The sequence below is a fragment of the Falco cherrug genome, chromosome 2 (genome assembly GCF_023634085.1).
Source record: "Falco cherrug isolate bFalChe1 chromosome 2, bFalChe1.pri, whole genome shotgun sequence".
Lineage (NCBI taxonomy): Eukaryota > Metazoa > Chordata > Aves > Falconiformes > Falconidae > Falco > Falco cherrug.
Window position 1 is genome coordinate 68,958,768 of NC_073698.1, and position 26,796 is coordinate 68,985,563.

At 40.5% G+C, this 26,796-nt stretch overlaps 2 protein-coding genes across 4 annotated transcripts in view; both read right to left on the reverse strand.

Moving 5' to 3' along the window:
- IL18R1 (interleukin 18 receptor 1) overlaps positions 1-12,559 on the reverse strand; it is a 28,674-nt gene extending 16,115 nt beyond the window's left edge. The window contains exons 1-6 of the mRNA XM_005444751.3: positions 11,894-12,559; positions 7,246-10,669; positions 6,169-6,267; positions 4,443-4,621; positions 3,373-3,487; positions 2,255-2,495 (exon numbers count right to left, since the gene is read on the reverse strand). Of these exons, the coding sequence (XP_005444808.2) occupies positions 2,255-2,495; positions 3,373-3,421 (290 nt within the window). The 5' untranslated portion in view covers positions 3,422-3,487; positions 4,443-4,621; positions 6,169-6,267; positions 7,246-10,669; positions 11,894-12,559. The remainder of the gene's footprint in view (positions 1-2,254; positions 2,496-3,372; positions 3,488-4,442; positions 4,622-6,168; positions 6,268-7,245; positions 10,670-11,893) is intronic.
- Positions 12,560-13,545: 986 nt separating this feature from the next.
- IL1RL1 (interleukin 1 receptor like 1) overlaps positions 13,546-26,796 on the reverse strand; it is a 30,895-nt gene continuing 17,644 nt past the window's right edge. For 2 of the 3 annotated variants that reach the window (XM_027813420.2, XM_005444779.4), the window contains 3 exons: positions 21,022-21,165; positions 18,934-19,092; positions 13,546-15,157 (listed from right to left, as the gene is read on the reverse strand). In XM_027813420.2, the coding sequence (XP_027669221.1) occupies positions 14,811-15,157; positions 18,934-19,092; positions 21,022-21,165 (650 nt within the window). In that variant the 3' untranslated portion in view covers positions 13,546-14,810. Of the gene's footprint in view, positions 15,158-18,933; positions 19,093-21,021; positions 21,166-26,796 lie in introns of those variants that run through there. The other variant, XR_003562478.2, reaches the window with a different exon arrangement.

Consider the following 26,796-nt stretch of genomic DNA (forward strand, 5'->3'; position numbering starts at 1 on the left):
TCCAAGATCCCATTAAAATCGCATGAAAAAAAATCCCCTTATGCCTATTGTTGCCGTGGTGACACTTGTGAGGAGTTTCAGTACAAGATTCTGGCATATGCCTTCATTCCAGTCCTAACAGAACAATTAATACCTGTACGAGCCTAACAGAAAGCAATTTGGGGAGGGGGAGAAGGTTGTTTCAGAGTGGTCAAAATATATTCTTTTTAAGTGAGAAGCTTTTTTTCCCCTCAAAATAAAAATGCTTTCTTTCAAAACTGAGATTTAAAATGTAGTAGCATAATAGTCCTAGAAAATGAAACAAAAAAAGCAGAAAATCAGAAGTTTTAATTCCAAATGAATGCTTTATGTGATCAAAACCTTTCTTCTGAGTTGCTTGCTGAAGTAAATCAGCAAATCAAGACATTGCACAAAGGATTCAGACATTTTTCTGGTTTCCAACAAATACTTATTAATACAAACTTTGTCCTAAGTTTTACTTAAGGTCTTTTCCTTTAGTCTCCTTCTATACATAAGGCTGTTTCTCTCATTTTTGAAGTTTATGTATTTTTCATATTCATTTTACAGAGTTCTTGTACTTTACTGTGGATTTACTGTCATTACCCCGAGTCTTTAAAATAATCACAAAACCACAAGGGTCATGAAGTAAGGCTGGGGGTATCACAGCTTTCCTCTCTTTTGTCCTTTATTTTATACTCCTTATGACAGCCTCCTTGAACCTGGCGATTCAAGTGTGCTGTCCACCTATCTTTCCCCATGCCAAAATGAGTCAGAGCATGCATTTTATACCATTGATGAGGTGCTGGCAGTAATTTGTTAGATTTAATAGCTTTTTAGCACCATATTTAGTGAAATGACCATATAGACAACTGATCAAGGCCACCAGTAAAGCCAAAATTTAAAGCCAAATTCAGACTCGATATGAAAAGTACAAGTTTGCAACAGACAAGCCGATGTCAGGTATTACTTATTGTTAACCCCTACACACCAGGACCAAGCAGATGGCTTCACCTGTGCTCCTTCATACGAATGTCTGTATCCAATAATACACCCCCTTTACATGACCTTGCACAACAAAGTAGCCAAACTACCATACTCATCGCCCCTAAAGATTCTTAAGATTGGGTTGAACATAGGTGAGTAAAATTTTTCTTAAGCTTTACTTACTATTTGGATAAAGAGTACCCTACATTTGAAAAGAAATCACATAAGACCAAAAGAAATATTCTACCAGCAGACTTCTCATTTATAATATTTAGCATTTCAGATACTGTGACTTGGTAATTTTTAAAATCATATCAGGAAGATGATAATAATAATAATGACACATGGAAAAACAAAACATGAAGTTCTCAGTTTCCAAGTTAACTTGGAAGTTAACAATTGAAGTCTAGCTTAAAACTGTAAATTATCAAACTAGTGTTTGTGATATTACTGGAGGAAGGTGGAGTGCATTTTTCAGTACCTGCAGTCCTACACCTTTATAAACCAGGCAAAAACCTTAAAAATATTGCCTGAAAACCAGCACAAATCATTACATGCAAAATAACATGCTTAAAACTAATTATTGCTTCAATTGTAAATGCTGGATTACAGTTTTGGTGCAAGTTAGTCAAAAGAATTCCATGCAGTAAACCTTTGATTTAGTTCCTTTTGTCTTTAATGGTGGTCTAATGAAGATTACCACCGAATAAACAAGGCCTATCCTTATTTCTCCTTTTGACTCATAATCTACAGTGTTAAGAAGCAAATCTAATTATTTCCTTTGTTCTTTGAACAGCTCCAAGCATGCAAAGGTTTGCACAGAAACCATAGCTCATCTATGCCACTCTTTATTACTTTGCTATACAATCAGACCACTTGGCAGGCCTCAGAGTGTGAGATCCACTCAACACAGTAAGGAAGAACAAGTCTGCTGGAGAAGACAAGCAAATATTGCCTTTTACTTGGCAGTGGACAGAAGGGTTGCCTATCACTCATTTTGCTCAGGTAATTAATCACAAACCAGCAGAAATGCTACCTGCCTTATCAAAAGGTTTACAGAACCTTTGAAAGGTTGCAACTGCCTATAGCTATTTGTAAATAGTACAGGTCTGCCTGGATGGTTATTGTGTAGTGATGTGGGAAATGACACGTAGTTCCCTGCACCTCCTTTGTACAGATGCCACTAGCAGCACAAAGCAAGACAAAGAAATTAGCTTCTACATACACAAGTGTGAAGGCAAGATGTTCACCCCCCGGCTTGCATACCAACCTGTGAGTGACAGAGTAATTCCCAGAGTCACTGAGTTCAGCTGGCCAAAACTCCAGAAAATTCATTTTGGAAACAATTCTGTGTGTTTCCTTTATCAGTTGCTGCTTTCCAGCATTTTCTTTGTACCAGTTTATTGTGTATGCTTCTTCCTGAAAATGTTCTTGCATTGACTCAAGATAACAAAGGAAAAAATATTCCCCTTCTAGCACATCAATGGAGGCACGAAGGGGACACAGCTTTTCTTCAGAGAAAAAGGAAAAAAAGGTACATTAAGAAGCCAAGTACTTATTTCAGAAAATTACTTTAGCCTGAGTTTAAAGTGATTTGCTGCGCTGCTTGTCTTTCATAAAGCAACTTCCTTTCAGCAGAGTGGTTTGGCAACATTTATTTATTCCAGCAACACTCACTGGAAAACTCAGTTTTCCAAGTCTTTATTCTACCTCACCCAAACAAAACCAGAAAAGGGGGATAAAAAAAGGACATGTCCCTAAGATTCTTTAATGTGGGTCCAACAGTGTCGGAAGAAAATGGGCACAAATGCCAGAATCTGGCCCCACTCTGCAGTAAGGCAGCTGCCACAAATGGAAAGGGAAAGGAGAAATTCTTCACATATGGTTTGATTAGATAAATATGGCTACTCCTCAGAACTGGTCAACTGCCATAAAATCAGAGATCTTATGAATTAACATTTGGCACTTTCTTATCCTCTTAATTAAAACTAAATCATTATGTAGCTAGATTTCTTTAAGATTTCAGATATCTTTGGGAAAGTTGCCTTGGAATGAGGCTATGTGTGTAAAATTTAGTGTCAAAGTCTGCTTTTCCAATCAAATTTTCCAAATATACCATTGCATACGGAAGTCCTAAAAATACAGAAAAGGGACTGTGGTCATCAGGTGTCTCCAGGTAGCATCTCAGCTCCTTTTGTTTCATAATTTGGATATTTTGGACCAAATTTCCCAAGTCTGGAACTGGGCTGAAATTGCCGAAACCAGTAAGATTTTGTTCTTAACTGCAAAATACAAAACTTGCCCCACTCTAAGCAACTGTCAAGAAGATGCCACATATTCATCAAATATTTTGAAGGTTCTACTAATGAAATGAAGATTTATACTTACCAGTGGCAGATTCAATGATAAACATTAAAAAAAAAATCATAAGAGTCATTTTTCTGAGTTACTTCTCACTTCTCCAGAAAAATGAAACTGAATTGTCCTTGCTTGTTCTGAAAGCCTACAAAAAACAGATTCACAATTCATCACAAGTGCAGGGAAACGAAGTCCTTTGAGCATGTGGGCAGTGCAACTATTGCCTTGTACTGAAAAGGGCTTCCCAAATGGAAAGTTACACATTTTTATTATAACAGCTGTTTTCATACATCAGGTAATGTATCTAGATTTTTCTTGCCAAATTTGTTTTAAATTTAGAAAGCACTGCAGGATTTCCTTCCTCCATTTTCTTGTTCACTAGATGTATTTCACAAATGACAATCTTACAGAAGCACTTAAACTTAGATCCCAAGCCAGCAGACACCTATCACAGGATAGAACAGTGTTTTTTTTCTCCGAGAAGAGTATAAACTTTGCAAGACTGGACCTTGTAGAAACAGCTAGTAGAAATTTCCCTTGCCTTCGATGAGAACAGCATGATTTTGATAGATTGAACATCTTTCTTGATGGCTAATTTTGAGCCTGTTAGAAAACAATTTTGTCTTACAATTTTGTCTACGGAACCAATAAGCACCAGCTAAGACTGCTAACATTTCCACTGATGGGGAGGAGATGAAGAAGCTCATATTCAGTTACTTCATATGTACCCAACTTTATTTTCACAGGGAAATGGAAAACACCACTAAATAATACCAGCGTGGAGAGTCTTCTCTGAGATTCCTCAGAGCAGCAGGTTAACTGACAACCAAAGGCAGAGCAGTCCTAAGGCTGTGCCTCAGTTCTGCTTACGAAACAGATAGGTTAGGTGCATGATAAGCTCAATTCAACCTCTGTAGCCAAGACAGACAACCTTGCTTAGTCACTGACCCAAACATGCGTGGACAAATGAGACACACACACACACGCACACACACGAAATGTATTTCACAGAGAGCGCTGCCAAAAGAAAGCTCATTAGCGTTGCATTTCTTTGGCTTTATCACCTAAACCTCTTGCAATTTGAGAAAGCATATACTTACTGTGTAAAACACTGCCTTGAGATCTACAGTCAGAAACTTCCTATGATCTACAGCAGTCAGAGGCAGGAGGCTACTGCATTTCCAGCGATATTCCAGAATGACATCAAACTGTGTAGCTGCTCTCCTTGTCTTATCGTTCTCCCCCGTTCTTTACAAGTATGCCATCATCCCATAAATCACTGTAAGGAGATGAAAGAAGTGTTTCACATCCCTTTTTTCAGACTGACTGGTAGGCAGATCCAGATTTAGAAAGCAGCTAGAAGTTGGATGCTGAGTACTGCAGCAAGCAACTTTAAAGGGTCATACAGTAAACTCATCAGACCTGGTTTCAGTTCCCTTCTACACATGTGGATTCAAACTGCTACACTTTACAAGGAAAGAAGGGGCCCCTCTTTATTTTCATTTCTTGAATTTACCTTTCATTTTTCACCCTATCACATCCAGAAGAAATACAGCTGTTACAGACCATGAAACTATGATCTGTTACATAAAGATAAAATCATTAATCACCAGATTTTAAATTCTAAATCACATTCTTTGTTAGCACATCACATCAGCACACAGTGGAAATTTTGTTGAATGCAGAGCAGAAACCTACATACTTTCAACAGGGATTAAAGAACACAGTACAATGCAAGGTACTTAGTAATAACCGAGTTGGAGATTGGCAGCTACTGCTAACAAGAAAAACACAGGTCCTTAATCTTACTCTCACATTGCTGTTGAACCTGATCTGTTTGTCTGAAATTGTTCTACTCTAGGCTAACAGCGTTTACATTTGAGCCATATGCAGCACTCTGATGAAATTCTAGGAGGGGGATAAAGAAGTGGCAAATAATAAATGCTTTTGGTGAAAGTCAGCTAATATAAAGAGATTCTTCAAGGAACAGAATAAGATTTTTAATTCTCAGAAAGAAATGGAGAGTTTATTTTAAAGTAAAGGCAAAGGTTCTCTGCCGAATAAAAGGGTACAGAAATACTCAAGCGGCAAAACGGCAAGGCAATAGTGGGGAATGACAGCTTCAATGAAAAAAGTATAAAAAGCCCAGTTGTCTAGAAGGCCCAAAGCAAAAATAGCTTTAAGCATGTTTTTCAAATTTCATACATGCTTAAAGCCACTGATGGAATTTTAATAATAAAAAATCATTTTTAAAAATCACCGTGCCATTGTGAAGCCAACAAAATCTTTAAACAAACTGAATGTTTAAGTTCTGTAAAGCACATTAATGATATACCTCATGAAGTAAATAATTGTATGTATTTAAGCATCATTATTACTTATTTTCCCAGAATCACCAGAAGATTTTGGTATGAAAGGGAGCTGATAACGTCAAAGTGATCCTCAGTTTTGGCCAAGTAATTCATTTTGATCAACACTTTTAGAAACCTGAATTTGGTCCCAAAGGGTTGTGACTTCCGGGGTTTTTTTTTGAAAAAATAGATTCTTCTGAACGTCAAACCATTTGAACAAATATTTTGGGGTCAAGAGCGGAAAGCACTAATCTTACCTCATTAAGAATGGCTTCTTGTGGAATTTAAGCCTTTTTCAAATATCATCACACAGTGCCGTAATTCCCATCAGACTCATGAAGGAAATAAAAGGATCTAGCAAACATTTGCCTTAACTATACTATGTCCAAGCAGCATTCTGCCAGGACTGCAATTTACCGGTAAAAATTAAAATCCATCTTCATTTCAAAAAAGACAAATGAAGTTGTTTACTTACTATGCAGGTCTTGCCAGGTGGAAAGCAGATACAGAGGCAGTCTTCCAAACTCTGGGGGGTTACAACTTGTACTATAACTCTTCTGAACCTCATTTATCACTGAAACAGACAGTAACCTCTCTCAATACAATAGACATCTCAGTCTGAAAAACCTCCTGAAAAAGGTAAAGTGGAATTTCTCACCTTGTGTACCGTTGACTGCAGGGAGGAAAATGGAAAAGGTAGAGGTGAGAAATTAACTTTCACTAGCATTAATGGAAAGGTAATAGCAAGTTACAATTAACTTTTCTAAATGAGGCATCTGTGGGCTCATACACAAATGTTTTAGGCATCATCTTTTGCTGCTCCCATCTACGACAGCACTTAAGGAGCCCATCCTGCTCCAAAGCCACCCAGGTGTGAGGGAAGGGGCCCGGGTAGCGCGGGGAGGGCGGCTTTGCAGGGCCATTGATGGGCTGTGTGTTGAAAATAAGCCCTTTCCAGAGCTAAATTATTTGCGGCATCTCTGTAGTCGGGAAAAAGTATATCGGGGGCCGGGGAGAGAGCGGGAGAGAGGTGCCCCAGGCAGCGCAGCGGGCAGGGAAAGCGTGGGCGTGGGTCGGGGGGCAGGCAGGGTCGAGGGGCAGGCGCGGTCGGGGCAGGCAGGGTCGGGGGCCAGGCAGGGTCGGGGGCCAGGCAGGGTCGGGGCAGGCAGGGTCGAGGGGCAGGCAGGGTCGGGGGACAGGCAGGGCGCCCGGGACAGAAGCAGAGCTCCGGCCAGCGCCTGCAGCCTCCCAGCACGCTGCCCGAGTCGGGCCGGAAGGGATGGGGCTGGCGGGGCAAAGCGAGGGACCCCGCACCCCCGCACACCCACAGAGATGCCCTGGTCAGAGGCAGGCGCCCGGCTCCTCCGAGGGAGGGCAGAAGGAACGTCCTCGCCTTCCCCCGCCCGCCCTGCCTCTCCCGCCTCCCGGCTGCCCCCTGCCCCGCCGCCCCGGCTCGGTGCCGCGCCGCCCCCCCCGTACCGGACCGCCGCGGGGCCGGCCCCGGGGCGTGCAGCAGCGCGGAGAAGGCAGGCAGAACTAGTACCAGGCTTACCAAGGGTGCTGGGCGGTCACCCGATCGTGGGTGGCAGCCAGAGGTGCCCCCCAACAGCAAAGGGAGCGATCATCAACTTGTACTTAGGAGACGGGGGTCTTCCCTCCCGCAGCCCTCCGGAGGGAGGAAAGGCACAGGGAGGAGATGTCTTCGGTTCTCTTGAGTCGAAACGCCTCTTCCTCCGCTCTTCTGCTGAAGGCCCATTGCAGGACTTTCTTTCCAAGAAGTGAGATGGAAGTAGAATGGACGCTTAGGAAGGCATATATTAAGCTAAATATAGCAACGTGTGCCTCCGCTATGGCTTGCTTCCCCCCTTACTGTCCGTTTTGAGAACGAGGATGTGCAAAAAAAGACAAACTGTATCCTCAAAAGCTGATACTCTGCAGAGACCTCAAAAGAAAGGGGAAAAAAAAAAGAAGAAATACAACCCCCCAAAAGCATTTCAAAATATGGTCTGCAGGAAAAGAGACAAGGCAAAACACGTGATCCTACCGTACTTTGATCAGAAATGTCCCCATTTCAGTGCTGTTTTTTTCTGTGATACCGTCCCCCTTTGGGAGAAGAGCAATGCAGGCTTTCAAGACGTGAAACATTTTCTAGCTCCATTACTGCAAAGGGAGCGCATGTATTCACGTCTAAACAAGCTCTCACACCAGTAGCTGAGCCTGTTTTCAGCCAAATGTTGATATATCAGAACTGTAATTCCATCAGGGATTTCTGACAGCTGTATTTCCTATTTCAGTACTGGTCCTGAGCAAACAAAACCTTGCCACTGTTCATTCATATGAATGGTTTATTCGATATGTACTGTGCAATGATTCACTATACTTCTAAAGTTATTTCGGAAACAGCAGGAAAGAATTCATTCCCTCAAGATTTCTTTTATTTTCACATCACTTTTTTCATCTTCAGAAACTTGTTTGATGAAAGGTACTTTTTCAACTCAGGACAGTTATGAATGCAGAAGTTCCCAACAGCAACAAGTGGTGCCACTTCAGAGGTAAAAAAGGGCAGATTACACTAAAACAGGAGGGATTCCACAGAGCTGGCTTTTTTACATGTATTTTTTTATCACTGAGGTGAAGCAAAGAAACCCTGGAGAGTTTTACTGTCTCGCCTAATTTGTTTTCCTCATCACAGATTGAAACTATATGTCTGTAAAAGCACTTTGGCTAATGTCAGTCAGCACAGCTCCACGAAAGTCAGCTAAGAATCTGACTCACTTTAAAATCTGACTTACTTTAAAAAAGTGTACAGGATACTTTGCGGTGGCTTTTGGTTTTATGACTCAGTGCCTGATTTTAAAACTTAAAAGAAAGATTATATCATAAAGATAATATTTTTTTTTTTATTACATTAAGATAATGATTTTACATGAGAATCCGAAAGCAAGTTAGCAGCCAAGAAATAAAATGGTAAAGCAAAATGTCATTGGCTTTTTACTTTGACAGGCTAAGTCTTGATAGTGACAGTTTGGAAACATCTTTTTTTTTTCTCATTATTTTTCACTCTTTTAGAACAAAATTTTCCGTGAGCTGTTCTCACATTCATTTGCTTTCATTTCCTTTTGAAATAGTGTCAAATTTCTGAACTTTCATCTGTATTGTAGAAAATGCTGTGTTCAGTTGGTCCTTCCAACTAATGTCATAGCTAGCTCTGCCACATGTCAATGTATATGAAAGGAGAAAAATGTTCACACTTTTTAGTCCTCAGACTAATACAATTTTAATGGAGAAGGTATAGCCTTGTGATAGAGACGTAACTCAACCCAAAATAACTACAGCTCAAATTTTCATTATGAAAATGCCATGATGAAAATGAAAGTTTGCACTGATACTGGAAAATGGATTTTTGTATGAAGCTCTGACCACCTGACCAATCCGCTAAGGAAGACCAGTTACTTCTCACAGTTTTTCACATCTGTCTTTCCATCTAACATACACTAAACAGAGGTACTAACTGAAAACCTAAACTGTGAAACTATTTCCGTCATAAATAGCAACACATCCAACTCTTGTAACCACAGCCTAAGCCTGTTTTCTTCTAGCTGGTCCTTTTTAATCTACTTCTGTTATCTCTATAAACCAGTTATATTAGTTCTTAGCAGAGGTTAAGTTATATTCCATAGTCTTTTCAGCATTATCTGTCCTTGATGTCAAAAAGCAGGTTACAGACCAATAATGTGTCTGTTAGAGCCTCATATGTTTCTCAGAAGTTTTATAATATGCAAGCTGCACGTTTACAAACTTTCCTCCATATTGTAGCATCACAGAATAATTCAGGTTGGAAGGGACATCTGGAGAACATCAGGTTCAGCCTCTGCCCAGCGCATGTACAGCTGAGACCCAAACACCTCCCAGGATGAAGATCCCACAGCCTTTCTGAGCACATGTTCCAGCATTTGACCATGCATATGGTGAAATAATTTTTTTCCTAATATGTAATGTAAATTTCCCATGTTTTAATTTGTGTCAGTTGCTTTTTTGTCCCATCTCCATGCTCCTTTGAGAAAAGTCTGGCTCCATCCAGTCTCTCTATCTTTCCATTAGATTCTTGTAGACAGAAGCAGGACCTCTTGTCCTCTCCCTCTATGTCCTGTGCTCTTGGTGGTCTTTCCCTGGACTCACTCCAGTATTTCAGTGTCTTACTTGTACTGGGGAGCCCAAAACTTGACATATTACTCCAGAGCTTATCTCACAAATGCTGAATACAAGAGAATAATTACTTTCCTCAATTATACTCTCACTAGTAAGGTGCAGTTCATCACCTTTGTCACAAGGACACACTGCTGTTCACTTTAGTGTCAACCAAGACATCCAGTATCTTTCTGCAAAGTTACTTGTGTTAGGTTGGCCTCCAGGCTGTTCTGTTGAATGGGCTTATTCCATCTCAGATGCAGCACTTCACATGTGCCTTGGTTGAACCTTGTGAATTTTCCATCAGTCCATTTCTTCAGCCCGTTGCTGTTAAAAACAGCAGCCCTGTGCTCCAGTGTGTCAACTGTCCCTCCCCAGCCTTGTTTTCTGTCTGAAAACCCTGTTGACCGTGCAATCTGTCCCATTGCCAAGGTCATTAAAAAGGATACTAAACAGCAGTGGTATTGATACCAGTCCCTGAGGGATGCCACTAGTAATTGGCTGTTAGAGGAGGCTCGTAAGGGGATCACAGTGTGTTGATCCTGCATGGACCTCAGTCTCACTGTTTTCCCACTCACCCTTGCCCATTTATCTGTATCTCACCGTCAGAGACTGTGCCAAGGCCTTGCTCAATTCAAGGTATTCAGCATCCAGTGTTCTCCTATTGTCCACAGCACAGCTGGATATGCATGATACCTTTTTGTAAATCCAGTCACCTTCTCCTCTTTCATGTACATTGAAACAGCTTCAAGGATTGCTTCATAATCTTTCCAGAAGCTCTATAAAGACTGGAAACAATTTTAAAGAATGAATTGCTATACCAAAAATTATATCTTTCATATAAAATTAGACATGTAACTCACACCTTAAAGTGGTAAAAGGGAACACATGAGCACATGTTTCTAACACAACAGCTGTAGTTTTTCAACCCTTGAAAGAATCAGGATTGTACAGTTGCACACGTACAAATTTTTTGTCGAATATACTATCAATTTTATATATCATCTTCCAAACATACCTTTGTCCAAAGCTGTAAGAAATTAATGTTGCATACACTACAAATAATAGCTTGCTATGAAAACTAAAACATTCTAAATACTTCCTTCCAGTGGCCAGTCTCTTGGGCTTCACAACCGTGTGAAGGAAATATAAGTAAAACCGTCTCCCTGCAATGTGGCAGGAGCAATAGCTAGTCTGGCTGTTCAGGACTGTGACTTTGGTGAAGCCAGAGGGGTCATGGTTCATTTAAGCTGTAGAAACATCAAATCTCAGCAATAAAAAAAAATAATAAAAAAATAAATAATAAAAAAGATACCTCAAAGTCAAACCATTATAGATGTTCACACAAAGGGCATTAAATTAAATAATGTATATATAAATACATTAAATTCATATGTGGTGAGGGCAGTACATTCTATGTGCTGTCTGCCATTATCTTACTTCATAAGAGCAGGAGCTGGTTTTCATACCTTGGAAGTCACCGGGAGCTTCACCGGTGACATCAGTGTCACTTAAGTAATGCTTATTCCTCTCTTATTTTCGTTTCTTTATTGCCAGCAATGCATCATATACTTGTCAGAGATGAAGTATCCAGAGATAAGATTTTACAACTGGGGACATGTAACTCTGTATGACTGCAGATATATGGCAAGGAAACACGTCTGTTCCTTCTAAATGTTATTTTAAGAGAGTCAGCACTGTATTCTCAATGCCAGGTACTGAGCTGCTATTTACAAGTAATGCTGTAATGGGTTTCAGGAGATTACAGCAGGATGCACACCCTGAACATTTCACTGTGTTTAATTCTAATGCCGTTAGACCGATTTCTCGTTGGTCAGAATCTCTTACTGACTGGTCACCCACTAGATGGCACGATGACTCTGCTCTATCAACAAGTGACAGCAAATCTGCTTTCCAGAGTGCCTTAATGTATCGAGAGCAGGGAAGCACAGGGCAGTAATTAAAGGGCATTAAATCTCTACATGGAAGTTCTAATTCAGCAGCATAATTACCTTTGTTCTGTGTCTTTAAGCTTTAGGTATTCAAACTGATTCTTCTGTGGGCTTTCTACGGTGAAAGGAGAGATCGGTTGCACGGCACAGACTGTCCTGTTACTCCACTAAGGCAGATGTCTAGCATAAAAATGCCGATTTTCTTTACAAATATGTTTTTGGTAATTTAGTTTCTTTATAAGTTGCATATCGCAAGATCACAGAATGGTGAGGTTGGAAGGCACATCTGGAGGTTATCTAGTCCAACCCCTCTGCTCAAGTAGGGCCACCTAGAGCCCGTTGCCCAGAACCCTGTCCAGGCGGCTTTTGAGTATCTCCAAGGATGCAGACTCCACAATTTCCCTGAGCAACCTGTGCCAGTGCTGGGTCACCCTCACAGTAAAAAAATGTTTCCTATGTTCAGAGGGAACCTCCTGTGTTTCAGTTTGTGCCCGTTGCCTCTGGTCCTGTCCCTGGCATCGCTGAGAAGAGCCTCACTCCCTCTTCTTTGCACCCCCCCTTCACATGGCATTCTTTTCTTCTCCAGGCTGAAAAATCCCAGCGCTCTCAGCTTTTCTTCATAGGAGTGATGCTCCTGTCCCTTCACCAACTTCATGGCCCTTTGTTGATCTCTCTCCAGTACATCCATGTCTCTCTTCTACTGAGGATCCCAGAACCGGGCACAGGACTTCAGCTGTGGCCTCAGCAGTGCGGATGTTGTAACAATGTTGTGGAAGTCTGCAGCTCTTTTCATGCTTTCTTTTTAACAACTACAAATGTGATAACATCTGTACAAAGGCACTAATTTGAATGCGTATCTCAGATTACTAACCACCAAGGCATACAAAAAGAAGAGACAACTGCAGCAGCTTTTTGTCATATTACAGCCACACACTCACCCACTGGTTCTCTAAAAGTTCTTTGCCACTCTCGGAATCTGCTCCTTTTCTTTCTGTCAAGACCATACCGATTACCATCGGTAAACCACAATAAGAGTTGCCAGGTTTTGCTTGATATTGTTTTCCTCTTTTTTTTTCTTGGTTGACCATGAGGATTGATACAAAAGGAACATCCCCACAAGAACGATTTAGTGAGTTTGGTTTTCACTATCCTAACTACATGCCTGGCTAAAAGAAGTCAATGAGATATCAGTATGTTTCACAGTAATTTGGTTCATTGCTGACCCCGTGCACTTCCTCATTGTACCTTCTCCTCTCATCCCTTTCCATCTTCAAAATTCATCCTAGACTTTTTGTTTCCAAGATGCTCAGTCATCATCCTTTCTTCCTTAAGTGCCCAGGGCTCAAAGTCTGTTAAAAATTGATCTTGTAATAATCTTGGAAGTGAATATTCTGTCTTGCTCAGCAGCTGCTGTGAAAAATCTTCATGATGTAAAGCAACAGGCTATCCTGCCTTTACACTTGCCTTAGTATTCTTTCTGTGGAAAGAAATGGTACTGTAGGAATAAACCAAGTCTCTTACACTGGTAGAAGCCATTTTTTGGAGTTTCCACAGAGACAGTGAGGTTTATCTAGGGGGATCTTTAGGAACAGGACCCAACACTGCACAAAATCTAATGAGGCAATAATAAAATGCAACATTAGAAGTTTTATAGATGTAGCAAAGTGAGCGATGAGTGCATGAACACTTGAAAATGCAATTAATCAGTGAAATCCTGTTTAGTTTGCCATAGATCTTTTAATTTAATGTTGAAAAAGAATCTCTACATATATTGCATACATATTTTTCCTATTACAAATAGCTTTCCATAAGTCTGAAATTCCACATTCTATAAAAACTTGCAGTGAAAGGAAAGGACTTGCCTGTTCTGTAAGCCTGGACTTCGTAACATTAGGTGTTCTGCATCTAATTTTCGTTTTTTAAGTTCATTCGGTAGCAAGCCTGAAGCTCAAAACTAAGCCTTTTCTGACAGTAAGAAAATTTCTGGTTTTAAGAAGATAAAAAGATAAAAGTTTGCAAGGACATCTGTACTAGAACACATTTTATTCATACTCCCTTGAACTAGGAGGAGATTTGGCTCTGACCTTTGCATCTCAAGGTGTTCCCTATCAGAAAAAAGTATAACTAACCATAAGGTCAAAGCAGAGGAAAAATAAAAAGTGGATACTGTTACAAAAATATAGTCTCTTTTTCCAGCAGCTTGAAGAAATGCTATCAGTATACAAAATACACCCTAAAGTTTAAGATCTTTTTTCTCTCTGGATATAATAACAGTAACAGCATGGTCTGTTGTACCTGAAAAATTTAAAATCTCTCTTTTGTGTGAGATTGATTTTAATATGTATTTTAAAAATATAAAAAAATGCATATACACATACATCAGTGCATTTATTTCCCTTAACACTGCATTTCTTGTAAATGCTGTATTCATATCAGTCTCAAAAGAGCCTTTACTAAGGCATCCGTACTAAGGAAAAATAGAATTTCATGGTATGACTATTACTATTGAATCAAAAACAAATAAGTGGTGGAAAAAAATAACAAAAGCACAACATTATGCTTTCTGGTTGCATAATACACATTATACTTTCTAATGAAATAATACAGGAGGCATTTAAGTTTGATCAACAGCATTAGAAAGGTAAAGCAAACCTGCAGGGTATTCACTTATTCGGAGTCATAACTTCCAGTTACATGCACAACAACATACAGAAAGAGCATAGGTACTTTTTGTTTCCTGCGACATGCAAACTTCTGCACACAGCCTAGAATGAGTTATTTACAGAACTTTCACACCCATAAAAACTTCCCTTAGTTCCCCAGACCTCTTCCATCAGTTTACCTTATCATCATGAAGGAATGAAAAAAGTTCAAAAATGCAGCCAGACTGCCAGACTGTAAAATTGTGTACCTACTGAAAGGAAAGAGTTGTTGGCATGTGGTCCATCCTGACAGCGTAACAGTATTTTCAGACTCTTCATCTGGCATTAGCCGAGTATGAGGACTTGGGTCTCAGTGGCATATGGTACCTCACCTGTTTCCAGAACTTAGAATTAGATGACTGTGGGTGCACAGTGTGCTGCTCTTTCCATTTGACGGTGCCTTGCTGCTTAATAATAAACCTAAGGGACTCAGGAAGCTTCTCATAAGTCCCGATTGTCTCCATTTCCAACAGGATCACCTTTATATCATTTTGAATGAGAGCATTGTATAAAGCGATGTGTTGATCATAAGCATATTCTTTACAATTAATCAGCTGGTTTGTCAGAAGGATGATCAGCCGTCTGCTCTTCTGCATCCTCTTCTCAATTGCACTGGCTGTATCTAGCAATGCACAGGAAAATGATGAGACCCTGATATTTCTTTCATAAACTCTTTTGGGTTTAAGCATTTCATTTTCATTGCTTTTTAACAAAAAAACAAAGCTTTCCTTTCAAATATTTTCTTTGGTTGAAACATTAATATTTTCAGTGCTCTTAAGTATTGTTAGGAATTTCTAATCCAGCAACCTAGGGTCAAGTTCTGTAGATCTGGATTGCATCAAATTTTGTTTGACCAATAGTCTCCAGGTAAGGAATCATGTTCTACCAAGTTTAGTGCTTTAGAGACTGATCCTGCAATACTTACCCATGAAAACTAGTCATTTGGAGACTTTTGAGTGACTTGCTTCTAAGAGATGTACTTGCTGGCAGAGGGACTGTTAATTCTCCCAAGCTATAGCATGCTAATTTATATACTAACCTGTGCATCGAGCTGGCATCCACCCTGCTGGGGTGGATCCAGACTTGCAGGGCACTTGTATGTCAGCATGACTAAAGGTGCTTTTCTTTCCCACTGCCACGGTAGGGAGAGCTGATCAACAGCAACTGAAACTGTGATGTTGGAGGTGTTGAACCTAGGAAACTCAAAAGCCAGCTTGCTATGGGAGAAATTTCTGGGCCAGCTTGGTAAGCTCCACATCAAGCCTCCAGGAGCTGCTTTTCTTGATAACCTACTGTGTTGTCTATGGAAGACCGCAGATCTGGTGAAACATCACCCCCAGTTAGAAGAGATTCCTGTGGTCTGTAGAATGAAAGCTGGAGTTGTTTGGGTGGGAGCATGTGATGCTGGGCCAAAAGAAAGGAGGTGGGAGTGGAGCTAAGGAAATTCAATTATTTAACAAAGCCACTGATTTGCAGATGTCATCAGCCAGCTCCTGTTTTCCTTTGCTGGGGGCTGCCAGCCCATTGCAAAGGTCCTCTCAGTCTCAGAGAGGCCCAGCTTTTCCAGCTCCTGGGTGAGGAAGGGAACACTTTCAAAGGCTTCTCCATCCCATTTCTTGTCTCTGAGACTATTCTATGGAAACATTTTGCCTTTCTGTGATGTTCACCAATTCAAGCTCCTTACATTTTCTTCTTTTTTGTTCATTAAATCTTCCAGTGATGTTCACCAATTCAAGCTCCGTTCCTTTTCTTCTTTTTTTTTCCTTAAATCTTCCTGATGTTAGGAGAATAGATCCTTTGGAAGGTGAGAAAAATTCAGGTAAGCAGCTACTGTTGTATGTTTAGTTCCCATAATAACAGCACTTTAAAAAATCTTTCTCAGTTTTGGGGTGCTGTCCATTGTGCTCAGGACTGAAAGACTACTGACCTGGGGAAGTATTTACTTCTTCATCCAGATTTCTGATGCTGTACTTGCAGCAAGAGGAAAGATAGGTCTCTGCATGCTGAAAATACTTTAACCTAGGGATTCATTGCAACCTGTTTTGTGAATATTATAGGTTTATATAAGTTCAGAAAGTGACAGAAAATATTGTGAAAGAAAAATCCATCAGCAATTATTACATACAAAAATTCCAGCATCTGAAGTCCACATACTGCTGGGAGAGTACATTAGTGGAAGTATAATATAAGCTTGCACTGCTCTTAAATTATTTCCCAGTCCTTTGCCCATGGCAACTGCTGAAGATAAGACCCTTGGCTAAGCAGAACATTGCTCCTGTGAAGTGTGATCAGTCCTTTGTTATTTGCTCGTGTTTTTGCATATTACAGATACAGCAGCTCCAGCAGCATTTGGTTAGATTATGCAGCAAGGAATGCAGTTGGCAGGCATGAGAAGAATGGAGTAGAAGGTGATGTTGGTGAAAACTTTTGCTTTGCTGGGTAATACTTGCATTTGCACCTCTTCAGGCAACTGTTAGGTTGTAGAAAATGCCATTAATCAGTAAGACCAGGAAACAAAAAGAATGCTGGTTTAGGGAAGCATAATGGGAGTCCAACAGCTATGTAATGCTGTCTGTCACTTGAATCATTCTGTTTAACTTTCCTTTTTTCTGGAAGAACATAAGTTTCAAGTAACAAAGCTTTGTTGTGGAACCAAGAGTCATAAGCACATCTTGAAATAATTATTCCATTTTATATCCTCAGCATGATGGTTCCCCTCCCCTGGAAATACATGGAGTTTTACAGTGATTCATCAAATACTATGATAATGTTCAGGAAGGATCAGGAAGGATCACAATTACTCAGAGTGGCATTTCCCTGTTTACTCTGCTTAGCATATTTTAGTTGCAAGGCTTTGTATTGGAAACCGGGTAACAAAAGGTTTGAGAACAGAAAATGTGGGGAGCATATGGGTAAAGTCCATCTGCATGGAAGCACAGAACTTTTAAGTTCTCCCAGTGGCAGGCAGATTTGGAATAGCTTTTCCACCAAAGCGGCAGCGTTTTGGGGCATCAAAGTTGGCAAGGAAGAGAAAAGCGGAAGGCTGAGAAAGTAGGCAAGAAGAGAAAAGGAAAAATGATGGATGCTCAGGCCGTTTTTAGATTTTTGATTAAGTCAGACCAAACAAGTCAAACAAAAGTTACTCACTGTCCAAGGCTGGCTTAGTCAGTCTTCTGTCTGTCACTCCTGGGTTATAGGTACCCATTCATGCCTTCATACAGTGAAAATGTCTTTATTTTCATCCAACTTATTAGAGCCCTTGTTAGTCCCACAGTCTTCGCTTCAGTTGCATGCCATGCTCCATTTTCTTCAGAATATGCATCCATAAACCATAGTTTGAGGGTTCTGTCCCATAACACAATATTGCATTGTCCCTAATCATCTGAAGAGATGGCATAAGTTTTTGTCATTGACAGTTTTGTGAGTTACTGTTAGTTCCTTGTTCCGGATCTGGGAATGGTCTGGCTCAGCAACTCTTGCAGCTTCTTTGACATTCTTGTTGCGGTGGCTTTTCCCAAGGCCAGGCAGCACTTTCGCTGCTCTCAGAAGAGAAGGATGTCAAAGATCTCAGCCCCAGCTCTAGGCGGATGAATGACACCTGGCTCAATGCAGATGATTTCAGAAATGTGTAACAGAAAATGTGCCAGCTTTGGCTTCAGGTCTGCCTACTGACCGGGAGAGATCTGATCCACAGAATAACCGCAGCACAAGATAAACACACAAGTCAGCTCTGGAGGAAAGCAGATAGCACTTAGATGACAGCAATCACAAGAGATAGTGTAGAGGTGTCCATATGGAAATTAGCACAGATTAATTAACATGATTCCAGACTGGAAGACAAGGAAGTGGGAATAAAGAATACCAGCTCTCTCCTGGATTAGCACTGGGAGTTGTGTGAGGTGAAAGTAGGTCATGTCAGTGAACAGAAGCTGAACTTCCTGTGACTGTAACACCCTCGTAACAGATTGAAAAACCCTGAGTGATAACAGTAAGGTTGATTACTCAAATTAGTTTGTGGTTTTCTCTTCTTTCATGTCTTGTAGGCTTGCTCACACACGGCTTGGTTGTGGCTTTGCCCAGATAATGGCTGTGCAGAGTTACACTACCCAAAGAGCAGGTGTATCTTTAAAAGAGTCACACTTGGGGTCACATTTCCTGGATGACCCAATGTGATAAACAACCTGTGCCCCTGCCCTGTAGCTTGCTTTTCTTAGCACACTGGCAAGCTCAGAGTGCCATTGTGTCATCCTGCCTGAAAGAGCAGACACACAGATGTTAAGGAGGTAAGCAGCAAGCTTAGGAACGTAAAGGGACCTCCTGTACCCCTAGAAGGGACTAGAACCACAATTTGCTTAAGCTTGACAAGTCATTCAGTGCATTATCTCATTTGAAACTTACCTTCTCCAGGATATATATCTCTCCCATAAATACACAGTTTATATCCACATTTGTTTTCTAGAATATCAGGCATGATTTGGTAAACAAAATATTCCACAAAATTAGCTTCATTGGCGTGGCTTTTGGGGTAAATAACATATGCATCATATATCTTCCCATCTGTAAGGCGAAACAAGAAGAAAGCGTATTATGTTAAGATTAATTAGAGCTGTTTATTGTAAAAGCTAAAAGAGAAATAAAAACATCAGTCTTTGAAACAGATCCAAGTAAAAGTTTCTGCTAACCTGAATAATGTATATCATCAGACGCATGTTTGAAAATTAAAGACTGTGCACATCTGGTGTTTTCCATGCTCAATTATTATGTTCTATGTGTCTGTAACTTTGCAGAACCCGACCTTTTCATAGTGAAGGCTGTATCCCAAAGTATATAGACTAAGAATTCCATTGATCAGTGCATATTAGCATGAAATAGAGATGAAGCTCAGCATTGGTTATTTCAGTGATACAACGGGCTGTTAACACCCTTTGTCTTTCGGGACAAGACACTCCATTTAAATCCTTCCACCTTGAAGAAATTTCTCATCATTCCCATGACACATCATACTTGTGAGTAAAAAGCTCTGTTACCGAGGATGTAGTCTTACAGACAGAATCAAGTACAAAATGAAATATGTATTTTGCTTTTTTCTTCATTTCTCTCAAATATGTTTTCCATTACCACATTTGTTTTCTAATCCCAAATGTTTCATTTCTTTCTTTCCAGCAGAGGTGATCATATCCCTTCTTTTGTTGGTATCTGAGGTTCATGTCCAGACCATCCTTACAATAACAAAGAAATAGCCATTTCCAGAGTCTGATTCATTCCATCACAGAATATACTTAAATGGAAACGGCCCTAAAAGGCATACTTCTTTCCTCTTTAAAGAGAACATAAAGAACTAGATCAGCTGTAGATATCTACCATGCAGGCATCTGTGGTAAGAGTCGGCTTCAGATTTAAAAAATGTAAACTTACAAGTCTGAATGAAAGCTACAAGTCTACACTCCAGCTACAATCAGTGGAGAACGGGCCACTGCAGTTAATGAAGCCTAGAGTGATTCAGATTAGCCTCACACAAATGCCAGGGGCGCAGGCGAGTTGCCTAAGCGTAGGCACCTAGTGCCATTGGAGACTTCTCATGGTACCCTGCCTGATCTGCAGAACCTGCTTCAGAAGTCTGCAACATCTGGCAGATGTGTTACGTGGCCTGTTTTTTTCACCCTCCCAAATAACTCTAGATGCCCATGTTTGGACCACTGACACAAGGTCCCAGTGTCTGGCTAGCTCTGTTGATTTTATTGATGAGGAGATGGATTGGGTCACATAAAAACATGTACCACATAGTGTCATTGGGCACTGCCTGTCCTTCAGTCCACTGTAGAGGGGTTCAGGTCTCTCTTAAATCCTAAGGGAGCTCCAATGGCACTAGCTGCTTATGGTTAGACAGCTGAGCTCAGCCCCAGGTCTTCAGGTTTCATGTCTATGATGAGAACTTGCATGTGTGAACCTTCATTGCATGCAACTAAATTTTGATACCTTAACCTTGATCTGAAGTCCACCCCTAAAGTTGGACGGGATGTATTCACCCCAGAAGTGTCTTCCACAATATTGGTACCTTTCTCTTTGGCTTATAAAAACTGTTTTAGTTTTTTAGTTATGCCCTAACACATGCCTATTAACACATTAGCCAGCAGGCCAGTTCCTTTGCTTTAGAGAGTGCATAACAAGTACAGTTAATAGCACTGCAAATCATGTTTTCACTGTCATTCAATGGTTCATGGCCAATATTTTTGTTTAAAAAATATGAAATCAGGACTGAATCCCCCTTTTGTAATACATCACTACAGAACCCAGGAAACCAGGGAATGTAGAGCACTGCCAAAGCTATCTATGTCTCCTCTTATCTAAACCATTTCAGAAGGCATAAGAAAGCAAAGGATCAGGCTCAGATGTCGTATCAGTTAGTATGCAACTATCAGATTAATCCATTTCCATATGATTTGTCTTTTTCCTTTTTTTAAACTTTCTTGCTCAATTCTTACTTACCGTCCTTGACTGGGTAGGGCTGAAATATCTCCCGATACAATAGGCCAATGTCAACTCGGAAGGCCTGATAAAGTGTAACAGATACTGCTATTGCAACTAGCAGAACTAGAGATCCTACGATCAAGAGGACGTTAGGAAGAACCCCTGCAAAGAAGAGGAATATATTGTTAGCCATAGAGAAGTTAACCTGCGGTCTGAAGCCTCAGGCTCTCATATCCTTACTTCTGTTGCAACTTTAAGGAGCTCACAACAGAGTCAACAAAGCGTTTTCCTTCCCCAGCTGGTGTAGCCAACACAGAGACCCCTAAACTAGAAGCCTACTAAGCAGTATATAATTAATATTTACTTCTTCTGAATCCAGACCTACTTATTAAATACCACAGCTGACAAGGATGTGTAAGTATTCTGTAACTTTGTAAACTGCTAATAACACAACCAGCAACATTGTTTGAGCATTTTTTAAGGCATCTAAGCCTAGGCCTGACAACTTTAATGTGTTCATAAAAGGACAAGCAGAGGCTTCTGGCATGGTTGCACAAACAGGGTACAGAGAAACACGTGCAAATAATGAAATCTGCAAGATAAGAACAAAGTACACAAAACAAGCAGGAAAATAGACCATGTCCTGGTCACAAAAATAAAATAAACTGTGCTAGAGACAGAAGATGTTCTCCCTTGCATTTTCCTTTGAAGAACAGTCAAGGAGCATAAACCAGCAATGTTTAGTAAGGAAAACTGTGAAAGAAAGGAGCCACCACTTTAGTTCCAGCTTCCCTGATGGAAGAGCTCTTGAATTTAACCACTTCCACCACAGAGATGAAGACTTATCAAGGATATATTCAGACTAGATACAAGGAAGAAATTTTTTACAGTGAGGGTGGTGAAACACTGGCACAGGTTGCCCAGAGAAGCTGTAGATACCCCATCCCTGGAAACATTCAAGGGTCAGGTTGGACGGGGCTCTGAGCAACCTGACCTAGTTGAAGGTGTCCCTGATCATTGCAGGGGGTTGGATGAGATGATTTTTAAAGGTCCCTTCCAACCCAAACCATTCTGTGATTCCATGATTCTATGATTCTCTAAGGATGGCAGTCACCAGCTCTATGCTATCTCACGCACACAGCTAGCCTAGGACAAGTCTGTGATTATTACTCTTTGAGGGGAAAGTTACGTTTGTATCACAACCCAGACAGCTGCCATTCTGTAACAGCCCATTTTTCCTCTTGTTCTGTGATTCACAGAGCAAAAGTCAATCTAGACACATGCGTCCTCTGGTTCTGCTGTAGCAAGGCAGTGGAGGTAGAAGCAAGGTTGTTTTGTAGTCTCTCCAAACTAGAAAGAAGGAAGCTTAATCCACAGACTGTTACAGCCATAAAGCTGAAGAAGATACTTCTGACCAATGTCATGGACATACTGAATTCACCCAGGATTCCACTATGAATTTACTATGAATTCCAGATAGCCAACTTTGAAATTAAAATATCAAAGGCTTCATACAGTAATTAGACAAAAAGGATTCATTATTCCCTTGGAGGGAAGATTAATGGCAATTGCCTCATAGTAGAAACTTGCTCCTAAGCTCATGAAAGGTGTGCTTGATAATCTACTGCACTTGGTTTTAAAATGTAGACTCAGAGCAGTTCCATGTACATTTTTTTTCTTTGATGACTAAATCCATTAAGAGCTTTTCATTCACAGTCCAGCTTCTTTACCTAATTATTCCTGCCCAGCATGACAATTCATCATCCTACAGTCGTAATAATGTAGCTGCTTTGGGGACTTTCTCTAACTATTAGCACTGAAATGATTTGGATTAAAAAATACACCCCCAGAGGGATCAGACTAGGTGATGAACTTTTACCCCCAAACAAATACACATGAAAACATCCAGATTGTGTACACATCTGCATAAAAGAACCTACCTGTATTTTTATTTTACTATGGTATAGCAAACATAATAATTGCCAGATGCAATGCCCTGGCTTGGAATATCACTGGAAGCATGTACCCCTTCAGTGCTACAATGAGATTTGAGGTATGCTGCAATTTCAGAACTATCTTAGCTGAGGAAACAAATGTTCCTTTGAATGTTGACCAAATATAAAATTAAACGTAAGCATCCTGGCAATAAAAACATGGAGGTCAGCTCTGGCATCCTCACTGTAAAGACCCTTCACAGCATCTCAACCCATGGAGGGTGATTATATGTACTGGTAGCAACTTCACGAAGCCAGGCCTTGTGCATTCTGAACAGGGATCAGACATTCAGGGCTTTTCCTCCCTCTGCCTGCAAAACAAACACAAGACACGTGGCTGCAGCAGTGCCCTGGCACATGAGGAGGTGCATCTGCCAGCAGGCTAAAAAGCCAGTCTCAATTTCTTCTACAGAATAAGCAGCAGTACAGGTTGGAAAATGCCGCAGGTTGTATGCAGCCAGTAAATAAGCTACCAGGCATTGACCACCACCTAGGAGAAATTTCAGAGCTTTCACTTGGACTTGGCACTAAGCGAATGAAATAAGATAAAATATTTAGTAGTGAAGAGTGTCTTATATTGAAATGTACATGTTCCCTGGCTTCTCCAGGAGGTGTTGAATAAGGCAGTGCATTGAGTAGAACTTAAGGAGGCAACCTAAAAATATTAGCATCTCAGAAATTCCACTGCAAAGGTATATAAATAAAGAGCATATAAGTACATTTTCCCTTTCCTCTGGTAGGATGCAAGGTAACTTTTACATGATTTTCACACTCTTCTTCCTGTTTCTTTCTTTGCCATTTAAAGGGAGAAAGAAACATCAGGCATATGATGAAGCATACCTCACCAGAACTAGGAGACCTGGGGAAGCCACCTTCCAGTAAGATTGAAGTGGGCAAGAAAACAACCAGTTACTTTTATAGTGTTTTGGCCATTTTCTAGTTTTAACAATGTCACGTGATGCCCACGAAGGAACTCTGTCTTTGTGGACCCATCCAAATTTTATGATTTGATCCATTTTCCTGGTCAATACACACAAACAGACAGAAAAAAGTCAGGAAACCTTTTCCACTACCTGGTGAGGATGACCCAAGCATCAGAGATTGCCATTATTTCTTATTGTTTCATTTGTTGACGGTGTGCTTGCCACATTCAAACACTGTTTTCTGTTTTAACACATTAAGTATCTATTAAAACATCTAGAGAAGAAACAGGTTCAAACAACTTCTGCAAGCATGAACCTAAAAAGCAGTTTACATTTGGTTTTGCACTGATTAGACCAAGGCTGGAAAAGAAGTGATAAATTTCCTGCACTTATACAGCTTGCAAAGTATCAGACAAGAACCCCACCAGCATCTTCCTGGAAGAGCTGGTTCAGTTCCCAGTAAGGCTGACTCAGCCTCTCGTTTCTCTGGAATAAATCAACTATCTTCAGCATAATGGAGGCAAGGGCCACACAAGTCACTTTTTGAGGTCCTGAACAAGGTTGGACAGGTCCTGTTGCTCTATTTGACTTTGCTGCACCGTTTAGTGGAAGAGATTTCAGGGGTAGAAAGTCTTCTAATACTATTTATTTATATTCAAGGCCAATGGGAGTATAGAACTATCAGCTTCCAAGAAATAATATTGGAGAGGCCAGAGAAAACAAGTCAGAAAGCAACATTTGAAGAATTTCCTGACAAACTCTGGAAGAACAACCCTTTTTATAACTTTTCTGGCTTCTAAGGTGGATTAACTTCAGACAGTAAGGCAGAGATCTGAGTCTGGAATTCCTGTCCACATCCATCTACCAAAAATGAGTCAAAAGGTTAGGTTCAGTGTTAAATATCTTTGAGGAAGAACAGAGCTGATGTTCCGGGCTGAACTTTAACTCTGCTCCAAATGACTGGATTTTCTGATGTTGTCCAGAGAAGAGGAGTCACACCAGAAACATTTGTGGTTCTCTGGGCATTTTATACTTCCTTGTGAATGAGAACTGAGGAATGCTCAGGGAGAAATAAGATGACACTTGTGTGTCAAACACATGAAAAGCTACCTCCAGTTATTTAACGACCCCTGAATCTAGATAAGGAACAAAAAAAAACAGTGGCAGCTTATATAAGAAAAACAGAAGGACTTGGAAGGTATTCAGCCAGCCTGCGTATTCCCTAGCAGACAGGTTAAAGGGGATACTGAAGGGATGCTCCTGTCTTGACCCAGCTCTGCTAGCAGACTAAGGAGTTAACACTTCCAGTGCTTTTCCAATTACTTATCACTGCCTCTGTCTCAGGAGCTAACAGCTTCCCTCCCTCTGCCAGCAGAGCTACTTTTGTCGACACTGATCCACTGCAGCTGAACTGGTGTGAACAGTGTAGCTGAGTAGTTTTCTCATTCCTGAGAGGTGGCATCTTCCAGCATGACAGATACCAAGCAGCTGTGAGGGCAGTTGGGATCAGTCTGGCAGGCAGAGTCACTGTCTCTTGCCAGGTGTCCAGCAAGACTAACTACATTTTTGTCACAAAAGGTGGAAGGAAAAGGAATCAGAAGTCGTCACAAATTCCTTAGCCTTACAGTGACCAGAGGCATACCACACAAGTTATGCAGATGATCTCAGAGCACATGAGAGGACATGTTTTGTGGCAGAGAGGGAATGTAAAATCTGGAACAACTGCTGTCTCTGGAATTAAAAAGGGAGAGATAGGGCTGAAGGATCTGGAGGAAATGACACAGCCTATATTTTCTATAAAGCAGTATTATGAGACACAAAGAATGTGTTTATGAACAAATGGTGAAGGAGTCAGAAGATACCAAACAGTTTCAGGCCAAGAGGGGAGATAAAGGATCAGAAATAGTGTGGGAGGATGAGTTCCATATTGACTGGGGGTGATCAAAGTCTAGGCAGGGGGTGGATGAGAAAAAACCGAAGATCTTCCTCAGCAGGAGCAGAAACAATCTCTGAATGCAGCAGCAGATGCAGCTGAAATATGCAGGGACATTAGTACCTCCTAATGGAGGCGAGAACATAGCTGCAAAGACTGTCAAAATTCATAGCCAAATCCTCATTAAATTCTTCTCTTAAAACAAAGGAAAAAATGCCTGATTTCTGTGTCTAAAGGATATAGTGTGCATAGTCTGGATAGCACCAAATCACACCAAAAAGAGCTGACTGCATTGCATTACTCCTGATAACTGAGGTACTTCAGTCATGCAGCTGATTTCTAAAGAGCTGAGCAGCTGCTTAACAGCATTTATTTCTTGTTTAAAAAGTGAAAAGACACTTGGGACAGCCACTTGAGACAGACACTTTTCTCACAATACAGCACTTTTCTTCACACACATATGTGAATACATACATGTATTCACAATATATTCCCTAAAATGGAAAATATACTTTTCCTCTGTGGAATGTCAAGCACCTTTACCAATGACATCTGTACCTGGCAGTATTAAGGAAGTGGTTTTGTCTTCCACAGAGACAAAACCAAATAGTTTTCACCATTCTTGACTGTGAAAAAAACTCCTTTTCTCGTCGCTCCTCTCTGGCAGTTTTTTATTCTTATGTGGATTACAATTGTTATCAAAGCAAATTGTTAGGGTTAACTATAATGATATTGTTAACTGTGAATTAGAACTTAAAGTATTTGTTTATGATTTAGTAAAATAAATTTAATTCGTGCTTCCCATGGAAAATTTCCATGTAGTGAGCCAAATCATTCATTCAGCAGATTTCTGAAAAGAGTTTATTGCTGTAAGACTGAACAGTTATTAACGCAGAGGAGCTCCAATGCAATTTCTTACAGCATCTTTGCTTCCTCAGTGTGC